Below are 20,366 nucleotides of genomic sequence, written 5' to 3'. Positions count from 1 at the left end.
GTATGATTGTTTGCAATATATAGATTTGGTCGATGAATTGTATTATAATAATTCCATAATAAAAGTATTAATTTTTACAGCAATAAATTTTGTCCTATTTCATTTCAAGATTTAATAGATAACCCCCAAAAAAATTTCTCCTACCCCCATTAAAGCAGCCTACCTCCTCAAAAAATAGGATGCAAACTATTCCTACCCCTCCCGCTCATGTAGACGCTGAATAACTTGATCAATTTTTATTCAATTATAGAAACATGCGTAATGATATTACAGGGGTCACACCCTCCAAGAGAAGGTTCAATCGCGATTTTAGGGTTAAATGGGGCTTATTAAAACCATTGGTAGAAAAGGAGAATAAAATCAACGTTATAGAACCTTTAATGTAGGAGATTTTGTTTGGTACAAAGTACAAGGTGATGACAAATGGTGGAAAGGTATTGTCACACACAAAGAAAGTGACATGATGTTCCAAATTAAGATAGATAAAGATATTTTGAGGAGACACTTAGATCAATTAAGAATAAGAAATTGTTTTAACACACTTATTAATCATGATTCTTATTCTATGGATTCTTTTAGGGAGGGAAGTGTGGATAAAAATATTGTAACACCGATTTCTTGACCAATGCGAATTAAACAAAAACCTGCTTATTTAAAAGAATATAGGACATAAAATATAAAAATAAATTAAACACTAAAACGCAAAAAAATGAAAGCGCTAAAGATATTATATAACAAACTTTCTGATTTATCATTCTTCACTTATTCTTACATCCAACTTGATCAATTTTCTAATTATTCATGAATGGCTGATGATAATAACAATTTTGAAAATTGATAATAATAACGAATGAGTACTACAAGCAAGCTACGAAGACAACTTACGATAAGGATCAAGCTTACGATTTAAACAAACCAACGAGCAAACTCGATTTAAACAATCGGACGATTGGGACAAGCCAACGATCACAATGATTTATGCAACCAACCTAACAACTATAACGATAAACCATTTTAACAACAAACTTTCTATGACAGCTTAGAAGATTTTATGGGAAGGCTTTTTAGAAGGAGAATGTTATATAATAAATATTCAAATTTGTACTTTTATTTTATTTTTGTCTTTCGACTTACAATTCAACCTTTTACAATAATACTTTTTCTAACTTTTGTTTTTCGTTTTGATTTTATGTATTCTGATTTAAATTTTTTAGATAATATATATAGTGTGTAGAACACATCTACATGGTGCCCCGGTCTTTAAATATGTTACGGTAAAAAAAACTCACCGTATTTTTTTTATATTTTTGAATACCTAAATTTAACATATAAAAAAATTAAATAAAAAAATTTTTTCTTGGTAATATTCCTATATAAAGGTAAAAATGTTTTACATGTCATTACAAAAAATAAATTTATTTGAAAACATGTACATATTCAAAATAGTAAACTTTCTCTGTCTTTCCTATATGCTGGTATTTAATTTAATGTTGCAATTATATATATATATGTGTATCTAGATATATTCAATAATAAAGTAATATAAATTTTTAATTATTTCTTTTAATCTTTTAATCCATGTATAAGAAATAAAATTAAAATATAAATTTAAATAATCTAGATCAAATAAAAATAAAGTAATATCTGCACATAAAAAAGGAAAGGAAATAAAGTAAATTCGGAATTTACAAAATACAGTATAACATTTAATTACGATTTATATTATAATTTCATCCTGATATATCTAAAAGTATTATCATAAATTCTTTATACAAATTCATAAAATATGGAATTCTTTAGAATCATATTTATATAAATAGTTCGAAAACAGTTCATTTATCTTACCTTTTTTTAACGTTAAACGTTGTTAATTTATTTATCTGTAAATTTTAGTAATGATTAGCAAAATATACTAAAATTATATAATATCAATTTGTTTTAGTTTAGGCCTTAGTATTTTAAATATATTTAAGCATTAAAAATTATAAGATTTACAATTTATTAAATCTAGCACGTTTCAATATATTTTTTAGATGGATAATAAATGGATTAAAGTTTATTTTTAACTAATTTTAATATGATTTGTAAAAATATATAAACAATTTTAAATTATTTTAAATAATATGCCAGCTTGCGGATTGATTATTAGAGTCTTTTAACATATTAATTATTTTAAATATAATAATATCAAAAGATTTAAACATTGTGTAGGAATTTAACTCGTAGAACCAGAATATTCGATAGAGATACTATTTTAAGATAGTACAAAGAATATAATGATGTCGCAAATAAGATTATAATAAGGATACAATTCCAATTTTCAAGTAAATAACATTTCTTAAAATATAAAAGTGTTATATATTGTTGCGTTATAATCTAATTTTTTATCTTACTTTTTGTTTTAAAAAGTTATATTTTTAATCTAATTTTTGTAACCTTACCTATTATTAATTTTTGTTTTTCGTTTTGATTATATGTATTCTAATTTATATTTTTAGATAATATATATATATATAGTGTTTGTACGAAGATAAAAAAGAATAATAATAAAATATATTTTTACTTACTCTCACCATACTCCTTATTCTTTTCAAAAAGTAAAAGTTAACGTAAAAGTAATGTGTATATAAATAACATAAAACATCTTTTGTTAAATAAAAATTTATTTTTACAATTTACAATGTTTACAAAATACTTTCACATTGACTTATTGAATTTCATATTTTTGAGAAATGTTATTTAACTCTAAAATTGGAATTTTATCGTTATTATAATCATATTTGCGACATCATTATATTCTTTGTACTATATTAAAATAAAATCACTATCGAATATTCTGGTTCTACAAGCTAATTAGTAGTGGAGGATAAAGTGCTCTTAAAAACTTTGGAGGTTATGTTAGCTGAAAATATTGTGGATTAGGCCACCAAAAAATATAAACTTTTCGAAACGATTGATAGATTTGGCGGTGAGTATTATGGATATTCTATCTTATCAGCAAATGAAAGATTTATTTCAAAAAAAAACAATTGGTTTGTCTCATGATAAAAAAAATAGGAGGCTGACAGACATATTTGATATAAGTAGACAATTTTCTCCTTTAACCATACCAAATAAAACAAAACTAGATTTAAAGACAACAAAATTTTAATATTATTTTAACTATTTCTTTGTAAAAATGGGTTAGAAATGCTATTTATATTAAATTTTTTCCTCACCCTCATATTTATTTTTAATAATAACTTTCTTATTTTAATATTTACAAACAGCTTCTAACTTTGTCTTTTTTATAGCATGGCTTGCATACATATACATAAATAATTATTATTAATATAAAATAATAATAAAAAATTAGGCGACAAAAAAAACAAATTCAAAATAAAAAATATTACGAAAGAATGATGAAAAATGAATCAGATTTTAAAAAAGAATTTAATCGTATATTGTAAAAAAATATTCTACAAATAAAAACGCCTTGTTTCTTGCAAGAATTTTAGAATATATCAGTTTAATGATATTACATTTAAACATTTATGCATAGCCCAAATAAAAAAATATTAGGCTTAACCCAGCCCAAACGGAAATGACTTTTATACAAGGGTTTCAACATCTCTTAGTAATCTTGTGGTTTAGGTAATATTTTCTGGCTAAAATATTAAGTTAGCACTTTTTAAAATTGAGCCATTTAACACCAGGTAGAGTAAAGTTTTTAAATATATTTACTTGAGTTATCAATAAACATGTGAGCCTCAAAGTTCTGAAACAACTTCTGCTAGCTCATTCATGTTGCCCATCGAGCTAGCTTTTCTAAATCCATTTTTTCACTAAAAACTTGGTAGTAGAACACTAATTCTACATAATGTCTCAATCACATATAAATAAATTTTGGCTCAAAATTAAACTTAAGCTAACTCCTGAGCCAGCTTGAGCAAACTCCTCAGGGTATAAGATAAATAGTTAAGATTTTAATTTTTATATAATTTAAAAAAAATTATAGACATGAAAAAATCCTTGAAGATGACATGAAAGATGAATTGCATTATCATTTAATGAGGTATATGAAAATGAAAACAGAGATCCACAATCTTAATTAAAGGCAAGGATTGATGCAAATTTAATTATTATAATAATTAAAAAAATTAGGATCACCAGAAATTGGCCACTTTGATCCTTTAGTGTGCATCACAAATAATAGGTAAACTTAAATAATCAAACATTGTTGATAATTTTCAAATTTTTTTTTATTTGTTCACTCTCAGGCAACTTAAATTTTGTGAGGGTAATAATTTATAACCCATAAATAGATTAAAGAACTTAGATTGATGTATAATACTCCATAGTTTGGCGGCTCTCAAATTAAACAATTATTTGCAATGCATTTATTAAGGGCTTAAAAGATTTGTTAATAAACACTATACAATCCATAACATTCCCATTTTTATTAACTAAACTTAAAATGCACTGATGTTAATTCCAAATCCCTGAAAAATTTCAAAATTTTAAACCAGAATTAAATATATAATATAATAAAATATTTTATTGATAACTTATGAGACATTTATAATTCAGCCAATTTGATCAATAAACAAATTTATTATCATATCATGTTTATAAAAATATTTATATGCTGATATTAAATTTTAATAAAATCATTTTTTACGTAGTCTTTTGATAAAAGTTATTTTGCTATTTTCATGTATACCGTATACCTCAATTTCATTCTTTTCATCACTTAATTTTTGTCCTTTATAATATAACCAATAAGTTTTCCAAATATATTTCCAACAAATATTTTGTCTATTACTATCCACCATTAATTTTCTATTAATACGTTTTTTAATAAGATTTTTTAAGGAATTGACAGTGCAATGATGAGGCACATGTATAGATATCTCTTCGTCATCCATCTTCTTGAGAATGATATTGTAGAATTCTCCTTTTTCTTTTGCTATTAAAGCGTTAAGTTCATCTATTGAAATTTTTGGATAAATATCTTTTAATAATAGATCCTTTTTGGATAATTTGGAAATTTTACTGTTTATTTTCTTGATATATAGCTTGTGTTCATCTGACATAATAAATATCAGCTGTTTTTATGAGTGAATTATGTTAGTGGTGAATGACACCAATGAAATTAGGTATATATCATATAAGTTTTTATTAATAACCAATCAAATATGATAGTTCATGTGATTATAAATAAATCAGTTGTTTTAACGGCAATTACATGAATTTGGACCATAATCCTATAGTTAGGACATTATTCATTTATTACAGAAAAAATAAGAAATACAATATAATGTAAAAATTAAGATATACACGTAGAGAGGAATAATAATAATAATAAAAATATATTTATATATATAAAAGGAAAAATACCATGTATGTTGAACTAAGAGGGAAAAGGGAATATTTTGAAGAAATACTTGTAATTCCCTTTTAAGATTTTAAATTGAATTTTTTGTTTGAGAATTTAAAAAAGATCATATAAATATCTAAATAAATTATTATTTTTGTATTATCATTTTTTTAAGGATAATATATTCGTATTGGCATAAAATTTTTGTAATATCAATATTATATATTTATAATTGAATCTGAAATGCTACCATCAATAATATGCTCAAAATCTAAAGAGACAAAAGGATAGAAAATTTTAAATATCTTTTAGTTGAACACTCATATTTTTCGGCATATATCACTCTACTTTGTATTCTAATAAAGCCAATTACCGACCGTATAAAATAGATTTTTAACAAATTTGCATACATTCATTTGTAAATTCCTTCATTTTACGGTTTTGTTAATGTTCGGCCAGAAACCACTTTTCGGTTCTAATTCTTTATTCGGACAAAGTAATAGCCTTTTTATGGTAAAAAATAATATATTCATTAATTTAGCTCAGCAAACGGGAACAGCTAATATATTTGGAGCTCCAGGTAATATTAAACTTTTTTTTGACATTATTTTTAAATCAGCTACAACCCCTCAACAAAATGTATCTGCATTTGGCCAAGGAAATCAATTTTTTGGTGCTAATCGTCCACAATCAAATTTGTTTGCAACTCCTTCATCTAGTTTTGGTAATTGTACTTATATTTTTTAAAATAAATTTGGGATAATTATTTATAAAATATACTAATGTTATGAAATGATAAGGATTTGGAAATCAGCTGAGTAACAATGCTAATCTCACTAGCAATGCAACTAGTAACCCTACTAATGTTTTTGGCTTTGGTGCGTCAAATCCACAATCCTCAAATTTATTTGCCAATCCAGCATCCACAAGTTATCTTTTATATTTAACTCTATATATTACATGAGTCCATATATAAGTAAATAAACCTAGTTTTTATGCTAATATTTAATTAAAACTAAATATTTTTTTAAATCAATTATAAGTTGTTGGAACTCAAGTCAAATTTAAGGTGCCCACCACTCAAGACACAATGAATAAAAATGGTGCAATGCATAATATTACAGCTGCCATTGAATGCATATCAGCTATGAAAGAATATGAAAATAAAAGTCTTGAAGTATATATCTTTTTTCCCATAAAATTAAATATCATTTAGTATAAGGTCAGAATTAAATAAGGAATTTATAATTTTTCTTATCATGTTATCAAAATTTTAATTGTTCATAATAACTTTTATCCAAGTCACCAAGGGGTTAAACCAACAGAATTTGAAATTTTGATTTATTTATGATACTCAACTTTAGGAACTCAGGGCAGAAGATTATAGTAGCAACAGAAAATTTCCCCAAATTGCCCCAACTGCACAAACCCCTAGCTTATTCAACGCCTTTCAACCTCAACAACCAGCCAGTAACATCCGTAAAGATCAATTTATTTTTATACAAAGTTTTAATTAGAGGCGGTTGTACCACACCAATACTGCTTTTTAGGGGCTGATATTATTTGGCCAATCACTAATATAAGCATATATTATTTTAAATAATAAATATATGGGAAAAATGCCTATAGAGAATTGAATAAATGAAATATATACCAATAAATTTAATATACTTATAAAGCAAAGGGGCTAAAAAAATTTATAACCAAGCTTTGGGCCAAAATAATTTAAAACATAAAACTGTGATAGGTTTTATCAAACAATGTTGCATTCAAAAGGTCAATATTGATGTCAATATGTCGATCCTGTACCCCTCTTATCTCATTTTTACAAAAATCTCCTATGCCCTCTACACAGGGGTTATGCAATTACTTAAATTATAGCTGATGCTATCTTAGCCAACATATATAGTATCCATTTTATATTGGATTTTTTTTCTATTTTACACATGATGTCCCAGCATCATTGACTTGTGGGGATGGGGGAATTGTGAGCTCCCTTTACCCTTATTTTGAAATGATGTATTGTTATATATATAATTAATAAGTGAAAACCTGTTTAATCTAGGATTATAGTATATAAAAAGTTAATTTTTTTCTCACTTCTGTTATCCCTAAAAGCTGGAACCTCGGGACTTTTTGGTCAAACATTTTTTGGAGCTACCACAACCGTTTCTACTGGAATGTTTGGACAACCTGCAGCTGTAATTAGTTTTTTACTATTTTTTTAAAAAAAGAGGATAGTTGAAAGAAATAAATAAATCTAAGAAAAAGGAATATTTATTTAGAATTATAAATAAATTGAATGGAAAGATGAATTTAATTTGTTTTAAATATATAAAATATAATATTATAAAAGGTTGCAACTACCCCATCGTTGTTTGGCATGCAACCTCAAGTAAGATATTAAAAATATATATATTCTCATTTTAGCATTTCTTAAAGTATTTACTTAAGATATTGGTGGCTATATTTTTTGCTCGCATTTAGCAGGATGATTAGATAACATGATCCTTAATAAAATAAATGCTCGCCCTGTATTTGTTATATTTTGTTTCAATGAAAATATTAAGGCATTAGAAATAAATTTTATTTCCTTTTTTTAAACGTTCTTTCCTTTTTTTAACTTTCTTTTATTTATTTTCTTTTGCCTAATGCCAATCTATAATAATTGTCACTTAGATTTTTATTTTGCGCTTTAAATTCTTTACTAGATAACATATAAATCGAAAATATATATTTTTTAAAAGGCCTCCAATCTCTCGATATTTGGACAACCACAAGTATATTACTTTTATTTATACATATAATTTTAGTAATACTTTGTAATATTTATTATTAGCAGTATGGAAAGACGAAAGTGTGCTTAATGCATTTAAATTTGATTTAAACACACCCAATCTTTTTCTACTCTAGCACCTAAATTGACTCAAATCTCTGATCGAGCTTATATAATTTTGCAGTGTACGAACACAAATTTTTTCTTTATTATATCGATTTTACCCCTAAACACGTTAAGTCTTAATTCATGGTAAAATCTCCATTTAGCCAAATGTTAATTTCGTACAAAATTAATATAGTTATAAGATTGTATAAACTGGATCATTTGTTAAATTGCTTCATCTTGCTTTGATAATAGCTAAGCATAGTTATAAAATTATATAAACTGGATCATCTATTAAATTACTTTGCCTGGCTTTAATAATAGCTAAGCCACCTCCATATGCTTTAAAAAAATTTCCCTAAATTAACAACGTAAATCAATCTGCAAAAATGAATGAATGATTATAATATTTATAATGTTTTTTCAATAAAATCTATTTTACATAATTGAAAGGCCACCACAAGTGTATCCCTATTTGGACAGCCAGCTCAAGTAACTTTTTTTTCTTACGAAATTATATAGTATAATTTTAAAAATAAATTTGATTTGATATATAATCACGTGAGTATTATGGATTTTTTTCTAAGGTTACGTCCAATTAAATTTGCGTAATTCATTTTCTTTGCGAGCGAAAATGGGTTTATCACGAAATAAATAGCATAATTATTTATTTACTAGCTTACTACAATGTTATATGTTTTTTTTCTAAATTTTCCCTAATCAAATCGCATAATACTAATTTCTTGATAAACGTAGGCTAAAAATTTGGTCTATTTAGCTAGAGTCAAAAAGGTTCCCCTCCTTTTCTTGCATTAGCCCTTCCCCAAAATCAGTTTTAAATCGTGATGACACAATAGCATGATAAATTGATCGTAAATTAAATGCAGCAAAGAAAGGGTAATAAATATTGTTTCACGTTAAATTATTATTTTTTGGCAATGCAGGTGACTTCCGCTAATACTGGTTCTCTATTTGGCACGGGTATTGGTGGTGCCAGCGGCATGTTTGGTAACGCTAATAAGTTTGCCCTAGGCTCGGCTTCCAATATAGTGGCACCGTCCACTGGTTCGGCATTTTCGTTCAATTTCGGTTAGTTTTTAAAATAAAAAATTAAATAATTGTTTATGTTTTAATAAATGAATTGCATATTTTTTTCAGTGGCCTATATGAAAGATGAGCCATAGTATCTTAATTATAATTTTAACTGGTTGCCCACCTCTTCCAAAATGTTTATAAATTATAACCCTGTAAGTTGGTCAGAAGCTATATCAGAACTGGATATGGCCTGGCTTGGGCCTAAAAATTTGTATAAGGAATCCGACTGTTTTGTGCTAGATATAAATTTTCTAGCCAAGCTGTTTCCTAAAAAAATTTGGAAAAGACCAACTTCTTGGACTCTAATTACAGCACCTTTAAGCTAGTTTTTTTCTGTGCTGAGATGGATGAGACCCGAAATAATGGCTTTTAGATGACAGTAAACCCCATTTTTAATTTACAGTTACAATATTCACCCGAGAAACAATTTCTATTGATTATCATATTAAATTAAGTATTCACTCTATTGGTAATTTTGATATATAGCTCCACTAGGAAATAAGAAGTATAAATTTCATAGCACCTTAATATTATTTTTCTAATTTGTTTTTTTAAAAAAAAATATATAAAAGGTCAACCATCGACAACCACTGCTCCATCTTTATTCGGTCAAACTCCACAAACAGCCTCTGGGTTAACTGGCTTCAGCCTTTTTTCTTCACCCGCAGTAGCAAAACCTTCATTCCCAGTATTTGGTGCCATAACTACGTCTGCACCAGCGCCCTCATTTTTTGGGGCAGCTGGATCATCTGCTTTTCCACCCTTCCCGGGCCTTGCCCAACAGTCGTCTGCCCCTTCAAATTCCTTGTTCTCCTTTACAAGCCCCCTCAATGCTGCATCATCTGCACCAACTGCAGTATAATTTATTTCAATATTTTTGGGAAAGATAGACTAAATCTATTTGTGTATTTTAGAGACATAAAAAAAATATTTTATTATTTAGAATTATTTTGTTAGGAAATAAAATCTGATCTCCAAGACATATCGAACTTAATTTTTAATCTCAAAATATCTCGCTGGGTGGCATGCATAATATTCCCGTTAACATTAATATTCAAAAGGGGGTGTTCACAATATCAAAAAATAATTTATTTTTCAAAATTTTGAAACTGTCGAAAAAGAAGAATAAGCCTGTTTTTATAATGTAAAAATTAAAACATGGGCAAAATTAAATTTTAAAATTTAACATACGGTTTCATTAAAATCTTAAAACCTCAGAAAGATTTTAACATTGATTTAAAAAAGATTTTATGTATATTTTGCATTAATTTCTCAATCTTAAATTTTTTTTACTGTTTTGAGTAAAATAAAAATAATTGAAAAGATTTATGAATTGCGCTTTTTTTAAAAAAATTGAAATTAAAATTTCAGAATCTAAAAATCTATTAAAGATTTATCAAATATCAATGCTAGATGAAAAAAATGTAAGTTGATTTAATTTCAAAAATTCCTAAATGTGTTCTGGCGATTTTACATTGTTTATTTATATTAGTTTACAACTAAGTAATTTTAAAATTTTGGTAATTTATTGAATTTAGAGAAAATTATTTTTATTTATATTTTTTTTAAATATTTTTTTTTTAAACAAATATGCCATCGGCAATTGGTGTATTTTATTAGGCCATTATTTGTTTGGGATTTTATAATTAATAAATATTAATTTAAGGTATAGTATTTTTTCCCCCTTTTTATGGATTATATATATTTTACCGAGATCGTAATTTCATATACAATAACTATGGCATTTTAAACATCATGACTTTCTTATTAATCACACATGTTGCCATAATAGCATGTAATTGGAGAAAAATGCAGCATCTTTATAGAGTAACATGTTCATCATGTTTATTGAAGGTTTATTATATTAATTTTTAAATTAGACACTATATTTGAAAATATAAATCTTCCTGTCAAGAAATTTATCCTTCTATTATATCATTTTGTGTCTAGGACTTCAATAAGTAATAGTCTTAGTTTAATAGGGTTCGCACAAGGTGCTATTGGAAAATAGTAAAATATATCTATAAAATATGTCATAAGTTTTTTAGGTGTGCATTTGCTGCCATACATAGGCCATCTCTTTTTAAAAAATAGGGGACACTGGACATGTGATCGAAATAAATATCCCATATTTTTTTAAAAGGAAAAATAACACAGGGAGGATTTTAAAATCGAATTCCATTTGGGTTGTAGGTGTGATTCAAGGAGTGATGGAAATTTTTTTATTGCTGAAACTGAGGGATACAGCCTTCTGGATATAATCAGTAATCACGCCCATATGGAAGGGGTAAATTAAATATTGATAAATCTTAAAATTTAGTATTTTATCAAGTTATAACAATCTTAATGAAAATGGATATGACTCCGTTAATCACAGTAAAAACTTTACTCAAATGATATCTTGACCCATACTCAAAGTATTGAGCCTTTATGGAAGGTTCATAACGCGAGTATTACTTGAACAGGAAGGAAATCTTATTGTCACATATATACATATATATGTGAATATTCTTATTTTTGTAATATTAAACATAGTGATTGACCGAGTAATGATCATATCCATTTTAGATTGTTATAACTTAAAAAAATATTAAATCTTAAGATTTATAAATATTTAATTAACCCCTTTCTTGTCCATCATTATAGTTGAATCAATATGGACGTGATTACTGATTATATCCAGAAGGGTATCTTTATCTCTTTTTTTCAGTTTCAATAATAAAAAATTTTTCAACATCCCTTGATATCCCACTTACAACCCAAATGACATTTGATTTTAAAATCCGCCCTGTGTTATATTTCCTTTTAAAAATATGGGATTCATCTATTTAGATCACATGTCCAGGGTTCCCCTATTTTTAAAATTGAGATGGCCTATGTATGGCAGCAACTCTTTTTAAATATTGCAGACCTAGAATAAGAGGTATAGATATATTTTATCATTTTTCAATAGTACTTTGTGCCAACCCTATTAAACTAAGACTGTCATTTATATAAGTTCTGGACGCAAAAAGATTAGAAAAATAAATTTGTTCACAGGAAGATCTATATTTTCAAATATGGTGCCTAATTTATTAATTTAATATTAAACCCTCCATATAGAATAGCTCCATAAACAGTTGAGCATCTTACTCTATAAGATGCTACATTTTTCTCCAATTTAATGCTGCTATTAGGGCAACATGTAAGGTTTCTCCGAGATTCGACAACCAAAATTTTATTTAACATCATCTACTTTTGGGAGTAAAATAAATTTGGTATAACTATTTAAATAATTTTTTTGCAAATTTTTCGATATCGAAAGGGAAAGAAATGAATGGGTTATTTCTCTGTTTATCTCAATAATATTTATTATGAAAAATTCATAAAATTATAATCATTATACCTAGATGGCTTAGCCAAACTTTTAGCCTAAAAAATTGACTTAAACACCTTTTTATATTCCTTTTATCAAACAAAGTCATAATGTGTTTTTTTAAATTTCTATCTAATCACTTAATCCTTTCAAACAATTGGAAACACCATTAGATTTTATTCCTTTATAATTTATATATTAGTACGCTGTAAGATTCTTTTCATTTTGCTGACTTTCTTTGTTGTAGACCTACTTAATAACAGGCAAATCTTTATTCTTTATCAGAAAAAAATAATGGGTGCTAACATCAGTGTCTAAAAATATCCCCAAAGCAATAAATATAGATAAATCAGTATTATCCAGAGAACACTTTCATACAAGTATTATACATCTGGGGAATTTATCTTATCCGCTAATATTATCATACAGAATCTACAGCAAGATGAAAATCGTTGCTTCATATGTCTTTATTTGTTTTTATTACAAGAGAAAAATTCTGTCTACATTTCTAATTGGTATTAGTTATGTTATAAAAGATGGTATATATGGATCTATCGATTATAAAGTTTATAAGAATAAAATAAAGATTTTCTTACAGAAAAAATTATTAAGTGGTTAAAATAGCAACTCACTGCGCATGTTCTAGAGACGGTTAACCGGAATTTCGTGTAAATTGGGAATTCCGCAAAGGTTTCCAAAGCGAACGGAATGGGCACGCAAAAATGCTATTTATGAGTTTCGGATTATAGGGGACCTTTTATTTTATAGATTTATATATCCAAAATTTATTTGTTACCTTTTTTAAAGTCCTTTCTTTTCTCAATGATATCTAATACATAATAGTTTCCTCAATCTCTATTTGGTGCCCAACCACAAGCGACTTCCCTTCCTACGGGAAGTGTCGGGGGATTTTCTTTTGGCGCCAATCCTTTATTCAAACCTCTCCAGACTCAGCCGGGACCCTTAGCAGCTGTTCAACCATTTAATATGGGTGCACCCAGTGCTATTGGAGGCGGATTTTCCTCAATGTTTCCCTCGGCAGCTTCCGCTGCTGTATCATCCGCCCCCTCCATTGGGTTTGGCGGCTTCAACCTGTTCAATCAACCCCAATCTCAGCCGCAGGCGACAAATAGCTTGCTTTTTGGGTCGTCGTTATTTCCAGCCCCCGCTGCGACTACCGGCATATCCGCTTTCGGGACAGGAACCGGTCTTTTTGGCGGGACCGCAGCCAATAGTAGTTTATTCCCCACTGGACAACAGAATATGTTCGGCACTGGCGGTGAGATTTATTTGCTCATTTTTAAAAATATTTTTTTCCCCAATTTCTATATCAATTTGAAGTATCAAGAACCCCCCCCCCCCTTCAACTCTAATTTGAAAAATAGTTATGTTTAAACATTTGAATTCAGGCACATCTTTCCAGCCCTCCCAACAGCCTTCCTTATTTCAGCAAGGTCAGCAGCAACTCCAAATGAATCAACAACCACAATTATTCCCCCAAAATGCTCCTCTCGGGAGCACTAATGTCTTAGACCCTAACAACATCGCCCTTTCGGCCTTACGCAAGCAGATACTGGACATGGTTACGCTTATGCCTTACGGGGACGTTCCTATGGTCGGCCAAAGTCATATTAAAGATATTAAGGTTATTATAGAATCCATTTCTAAAAAAAAAATTATATTGGCTCACCTCTGATTTTATAGGAGTGTGAAAAAAATAATTGTTATTTATCTTGAAGAATTTTTCAAGAATGAAAATAACAGAATATTTACTTATAAAAGTTTTGCAAAAAAAATATTTAACATTTTATTTGATCGAAAATCTTTCATCTTTAAAAAGTAATCTTCAAAATTTACTCAGGACTTTATATAATAACTCGAGAAAAACGAAATTTTTTAAATATAGGTATACTTGATATATTTATTTTTAACCCTTTTTTTAAAAAAATCTAATATAGAAAACTATGCCAGACCAGAGTCAAGTAGACTCTTCGCTCAAGAACGCTTCCTCAATTTCTGCTCCATACCATCCTTCCCCACTGGCTCAGCTATCTGCCAGATACTCTTCCAACAGGAGCAGAGATCTATCCCCATTTTCCTTGTATAACAACGGCTCATTTATCTTCCCTTCCAATTGGAGTGGGGGTACAAAACAGTCGGAGAGTGCTAAATTGGTAGATGCAAATGAATGATATAAACATATTTATTTAATTTTTTGGATTTCCGTTGATTTAGTTTATCTGAAAGTTTATAAAATTATATTTTTTTTATTTAATGTAGCTTAGTTTATGTATTATTTGCTCCTTTAACCTATATTTCTTCGATGTAAATTTTATAAATGGTTATCCCTTCACCACACGTGACTATATACAGTCATAAAAACATTGTTTTAATATTTCTTCTTTCAACCTGGGGACGAATGGTAAAATTCTGAATCATATTTCTACATGATTTAACAAAAAAAATAAAACATTATTTAGAAGCAATTATTTGCTCGGTTACCAGAAGATTCGCCTGATGCCGACGCTCATAGTTTAGCTGACGAATTTGTTCCTAGGCGCCGTCATGACAGTTTGCGTAACAATATTTCCTTGCTTTCCCCCAGAAACATAGGATCTCCTTCTCTACTTAGAAGCCCAAAACTGGATTCTACTAAAAGAAATGTGTCAAACATAAAAAAATTGAACTTGACTCCGAAATTATCCACGAGATCGCCTGATTCTAATGTAAATACTACAAATTTTGACTCCAATGCTAGTATATTGAACTCAAACATTTCGGCCCAAAACGATATCTTCGCACCCGATAACCTTTCCTCTTCCTTATTGCTCTCGTCAGATGTTTATAATGGAAGGCCGGTCGAAAGATTTACAGCTGATAATAAATTACGAGATAGAATTGACGGCCCTTCAGAAAGGTATAATATTTGTTTTTAAGTATATAAAGAAATACAGCAATTAGGAAGGGAAGAAAGAGAAAGAAAATGGAAGGTGAAATAAGGAATGTGAGAAAAAAAAGTATATATGATTCTCTTTTATTTACCCATATAGGGAAGTATCAAATATTCCCGTCGTAAATTTTCAAAACGAAATAACGGAAGATGATAACCGAATCATTTACGAAAACCGTTTTATATCCCCTCCGAAGATTGTGGTAGATAGACCCCTGTTCAAATGCAATAAACCGGGGTAAGTTTGTGTTAATCCTTATAAAAAAAATAGAGATACCCTAATGTGGAAGTAATGGAAATATAGATAGAAAGAAAATGTTTCATTAATTCTTATAAGTTAAGGAGGAAAAAAAGCTGGTCCATTAATCGGTCTCGTTCCGGTCTAAGACCGATAGGACAGGACCATTGACCGTCAATAGTTCTATACACTTATCATCAATAAAGACAGCTAATATATTCTCATATTCGATATGACTTACAATTTCGCTGTCATGCCATTTAAAAAAAATTACCAACCTAATATAGGTCATTCTTTGACTTTTACTCTATAAAAAAATTTCAATATTTTTTTTAACTCTTATGATCTTTTTTAGATATTACACGGAACCCGACGAGGAAGAGTGTTACAGAAGACTCAGGGCCCAGATTAAAGGTTCTCCAGAAAATAATTCCAAAAAGAAATGCTTGCTGGTCTCTGACTTTGTCATAGGCCGTAAGGGCTATGGATCCATAACTTTCCCTGGCCCCATTAACGTTATCGGGTTGAATATCGATAAAGATGGTAGTAGATCATTACTTATTCCTAAGTTTCAAATGCGAAGATCCTTTCTTTCTTTATAATTTGTATTTTTGAAATATGAAGAATATTTTTTGATAATAATATCTCATCCTTCTTTATAATTATCATTTATCATTTCAAACTTAATTTTAAGTATCCTTCAAGTCCTTCATTTCAAATCTTATATAGTATTCTTTATTATTTTTAAAAAATTAAATCTTCGCGCTCCTAATTTTTTTTTAAAAAACTTTTCGTATTTATTATTCAGTTTACATCGAAATTAAAAACGTGGAAATATACCCCGAAGAAAGCGAAAAGCCAGTTTTGGGTGAAGGAATGAATACAAGGGCCATCGTTTCGCTCCACAATACCTGGCCCAAAGATAAAACCACGTTGAGCCCTGTCAGAGTAATTTTTTAAAATAAATATCGAGTCCTTTAGATCTTGGATAGAGCCGTAAAATAGTAAATAGAATAAACCTGGACGAACCAGGGCTTTGAACCAGAATATGGGTTCAGAAATTTTAAACTCTATTTGGCAGGAATTTTGTTAACAGGAACTTAATCGAAACCGATTTTCTGAAAGAGGCCTCGCTCCAGGTCCATGTTACTCAGGGTTCAGTGGATTTCCCATACGGTGTCTGTGTGATCTGTGGTCTCAAAATGCCCTACCAAACAAATAAAATATCTGAACCCTAATTTGGGTTCACAATCCTGCTTAATATTTACCTAACGCGCATATTTTTTAATGTACCTTTGAAACATTATTCAAAATATGACTTGAAGAAAATTTTCAAAACAAAGATTTTTTTAAAAAAATCAATCTTTGAAAAAAAAATTTTAAAATAAATCTTATTGATTTTATCTTAAAATATTTTGTCATTTTTAGATAAAAAATTTGCTCAAAAATATTTGAATATTTTTCTTTAAAAACTCTATATAAAATAACGAGATTCGATAAATTCCGGGCCGTAATGGCTATAAATAATCGGAATTTTGACCTCTGCTGGTTTCCGAAAAATATATTTATTCAATCATCACAGTTAACACAAACTAATGAAAATTATAAACGAATTAAGATTAAAACTAAATGTGCGAACGAAATTAATAATTTAAAATATTTAATTTTTTAATAAATAATTTGTATATTTTTATTAGTTAAAATGATATTATTTTTTAAAAAAAATAATATAAAATAATTAAGGACATAGATCGAATAGAAGAAATAAACTACGAGAAGCGACTTAGAATAGCTTGCAAAAAGATGGGAGTAATATTCTTGGATTACATACCAACTACTGGAACTTGGATATTCGAAGTATTTAAAAATCCTTAAATTGAAAAACATATATATATTTTTTTTATACTTAACGGATGTTCCGTCTTTGAAATGTCTTTAATTGCTTATGACAATTATATCTTATCCTCTTTATAATTTTTATTGGTCAGTTTTAATTTAAAATGATTATATTCTATTTGTTTAAACGCAGCCAATTTTTTTTTGTGGAGTAAAATAAAGGGATTACATGACTCGTTATTTTATAGATCTGGTGGGTAGCCAAGGCGAGCTAAGCAAAAAAATACCCCGATTGGGCAACCTGTGATAATCTTTTTACTGGCTGAGACAATATTTTATCAGTTTAGAATAGGGCAAATTTACGTCCCTTCCTTTTCATAAAAATAATTACAAGCAGGAATGAAAATATAATTAAAATTTTCCATGGTCGAGGCTACCAACCTTTGATAGGGGTTGAGATGATTAAACATCTAATAGGTCTGATATGGGCTATGGATATATTATTATACCAGTCGTCATTTTCATAATGAAAAATGGTTAGACACATTCTTTTTTGAATTATAATATAAAAGATCAGATGAAGAGAATGAGATCTTAAGATTGTAAAATGATTATTAAACTCAATTTTACCCCAAATTGGAGAATATAAATCAAATCAATTTATTTATTTGTATGTGAGGATCTTTCACTGATGTCCTTTTTAGATATTTTTATTTTTCTTCATATTTTGAGAGAATTGGGAATCTAATTAACTTTTTAAATATTTTTTTTTATTTTAAAATATTAGGTATCACACTTTTGATTACTAGCCATACGTTATCTTCCCAACATTGGAATTCGAATTGTTGGAAACGTTGATCCACGAGGAAAAACACATAAATTTTTTTTTATATAAATAAACTTGTCCCATAAAAATTGTCATTTTTTTAGAAATATAATTAATATTTTAAAAAAATGTATAATGCGCTCAAAATTTCTAGTTATTTATATAACTTATGTACACCTTTTCCCTCTTATATTTTTGGCTTTGAATGATATATATCTAAATTATATTGTATATATAGTTTTTTTACTAAAGTTCATATGATTTAACTTTTAAAAAAATAAATTAATGTTGTGCATCATTTTAAATTAGATTTTGTTAGAACTGTCGACATATTTCAAAAAAGCAACGTCACATTTACCGTAACCATTACTATATAAAAATAAATATATTTTCCTATTTCATCAATCCATATAATATTTATTACACAAAACCTAAAATTTATATAAATTATTGGACAGAATTTTTATAGGAATTCATTTTTAAATTTATAAAGACACTTACCTCTCAGCACAGCTTATGCTGTACTGAACACCATCTAATAAGTTGAGGATGTCAGAGTGTAATATATTTTATAAACAGGGTTTTAATGTTTGGTAATAATTGCAAAGATTTTTTCAAAGATGTATCATTTCTCTATTGATAGTTTGTCGTCTATTTTTATCAAAATTCTTAAATTGAGCCTCCGTGTAGATGTCTTATTTTCATCAATATCTTTCCTCAAAAAAGAAACCAAATATTTTTAATTCATTTGGCCGGCCTTTAAGGTAATTTATGTTATATTATCCCCACTGACAGCCTTACTCTAATATAAGTAAAAACATCTAAATAGACCAATAAAAATAATAGCTGAAAAAAGAAAGAAAGTTACTCTTTTTATATTAGTAACGTTATATTACCCGTTTTTGAGAGAAAAGGTAGTAACGCATCACTATAGAGCAGAGTTGTTAAACTCTACTTTTAAAAGTAGTGCGCTACCTCTATTTGTTAAAAAAAGTAACGCGCTACCGCTATTTGTCAAAAAAGTAACTCGCTATTAGCTACTATTTTTTTAAAAGTAGCTTTAAAAAAAATTTACAAAATTTTTTATTTTTTGCTTATAATGTTATTGTATATATAGTAAATATATAAAAATCAACATTTATAAATATTAAAATATAGGTAGAAAAATAAATATTTATGGTAATTTGTTGCATTTTTATAATAAAATCATTTCAATATTATCATCCCAAGTCTAGAGCGACCATTAGATTGTAAAAGTTTTGCCTTACTAAATAATCTCTCGACATTAGCACTTGAGGGTAATGACGTATTTAATCTTATATACATATTTTTAATATAAAATATATTATCAATAATTTTATTTGCAAGTATATCGTATGTCTGACATCCTATTATAATTTTGAGGGTTAATGCCACAGATCTTATTAAAGTCCTAGGGTATAGCTAATAGCCTGTGATTCCCAAATAAGCTCAAAAATATTTAATCAAATCAATTTATAAATAAGTATTTACCTTCTGTTATGTGTCCAACTATCTCCCGTGGTACATATATATATGATATTTCTGATAACTCTGCTATTAGAGCATCTTTTATCATTTTAAAGTTATCTGCTATTTTATTCATTAGTGTCTGGCGGCATAAAATTGTTGTACCATGGGATAGAATATTAATTATCATGGTAAATGATGGATTATCAACTAAGGACATTGGCTGAACTGTAGAATTATAAAATCAACAATAACTTTATCAGTCAATTTCTGAGAAAGTCATTTGCATTATTAATTAATTTGGTTTGAATTTAATTAGTCTTTTTGGATGTAGAGTC

General features: G+C 27.9%; 2 protein-coding genes across 2 annotated transcripts; one reads left to right on the top strand and one right to left on the bottom strand.

Annotated features, from left to right (window-relative positions):
• Window positions 1-4,649: 4,649 nt before the first annotated feature.
• On the bottom strand, window positions 4,650-5,075 carry LOC135931106 (U11/U12 small nuclear ribonucleoprotein 25 kDa protein-like). The gene has a single exon (XM_065467991.1). It carries the CDS (start codon window positions 5,073-5,075, stop codon window positions 4,650-4,652), a length of 426 nt encoding a protein of 141 aa, XP_065324063.1.
• Window positions 5,076-5,730: 655 nt separating this feature from the next.
• LOC135922893 (nuclear pore complex protein Nup98-Nup96-like) lies at window positions 5,731-18,751 on the top strand. Its single transcript, XM_065457403.1, has 21 exons — window positions 5,731-5,855; window positions 5,901-5,939; window positions 5,979-6,083; window positions 6,160-6,288; window positions 6,403-6,536; window positions 6,724-6,838; window positions 7,478-7,560; window positions 7,716-7,754; window positions 8,107-8,139; window positions 8,694-8,732; window positions 9,185-9,329; window positions 9,908-10,191; window positions 13,534-13,969; window positions 14,100-14,335; window positions 14,649-14,864; window positions 15,171-15,607; window positions 15,741-15,878; window positions 16,234-16,421; window positions 16,687-16,826; window positions 17,622-17,735; window positions 18,502-18,751. The coding sequence occupies exons 1-21, from the start codon at window positions 5,807-5,809 to the stop codon at window positions 18,514-18,516; spliced, it is 3,114 nt and encodes a 1,037-aa protein (XP_065313475.1). The 5' UTR covers window positions 5,731-5,806; the 3' UTR covers window positions 18,517-18,751.
• Window positions 18,752-20,366: the final 1,615 nt, after the last annotated feature.

Source organism: Gordionus sp. m RMFG-2023, chromosome 1, assembly GCF_954871325.1.
Source record: "Gordionus sp. m RMFG-2023 chromosome 1, tfGorSpeb1-WG-v2, whole genome shotgun sequence".
In the NCBI taxonomy this organism is placed as follows: domain Eukaryota; kingdom Metazoa; phylum Nematomorpha; class Gordioida; order Chordodea; family Parachordodidae; genus Gordionus; species Gordionus sp. m RMFG-2023.
This window is presented reverse-complemented; position numbering and strand designations above follow the sequence as displayed.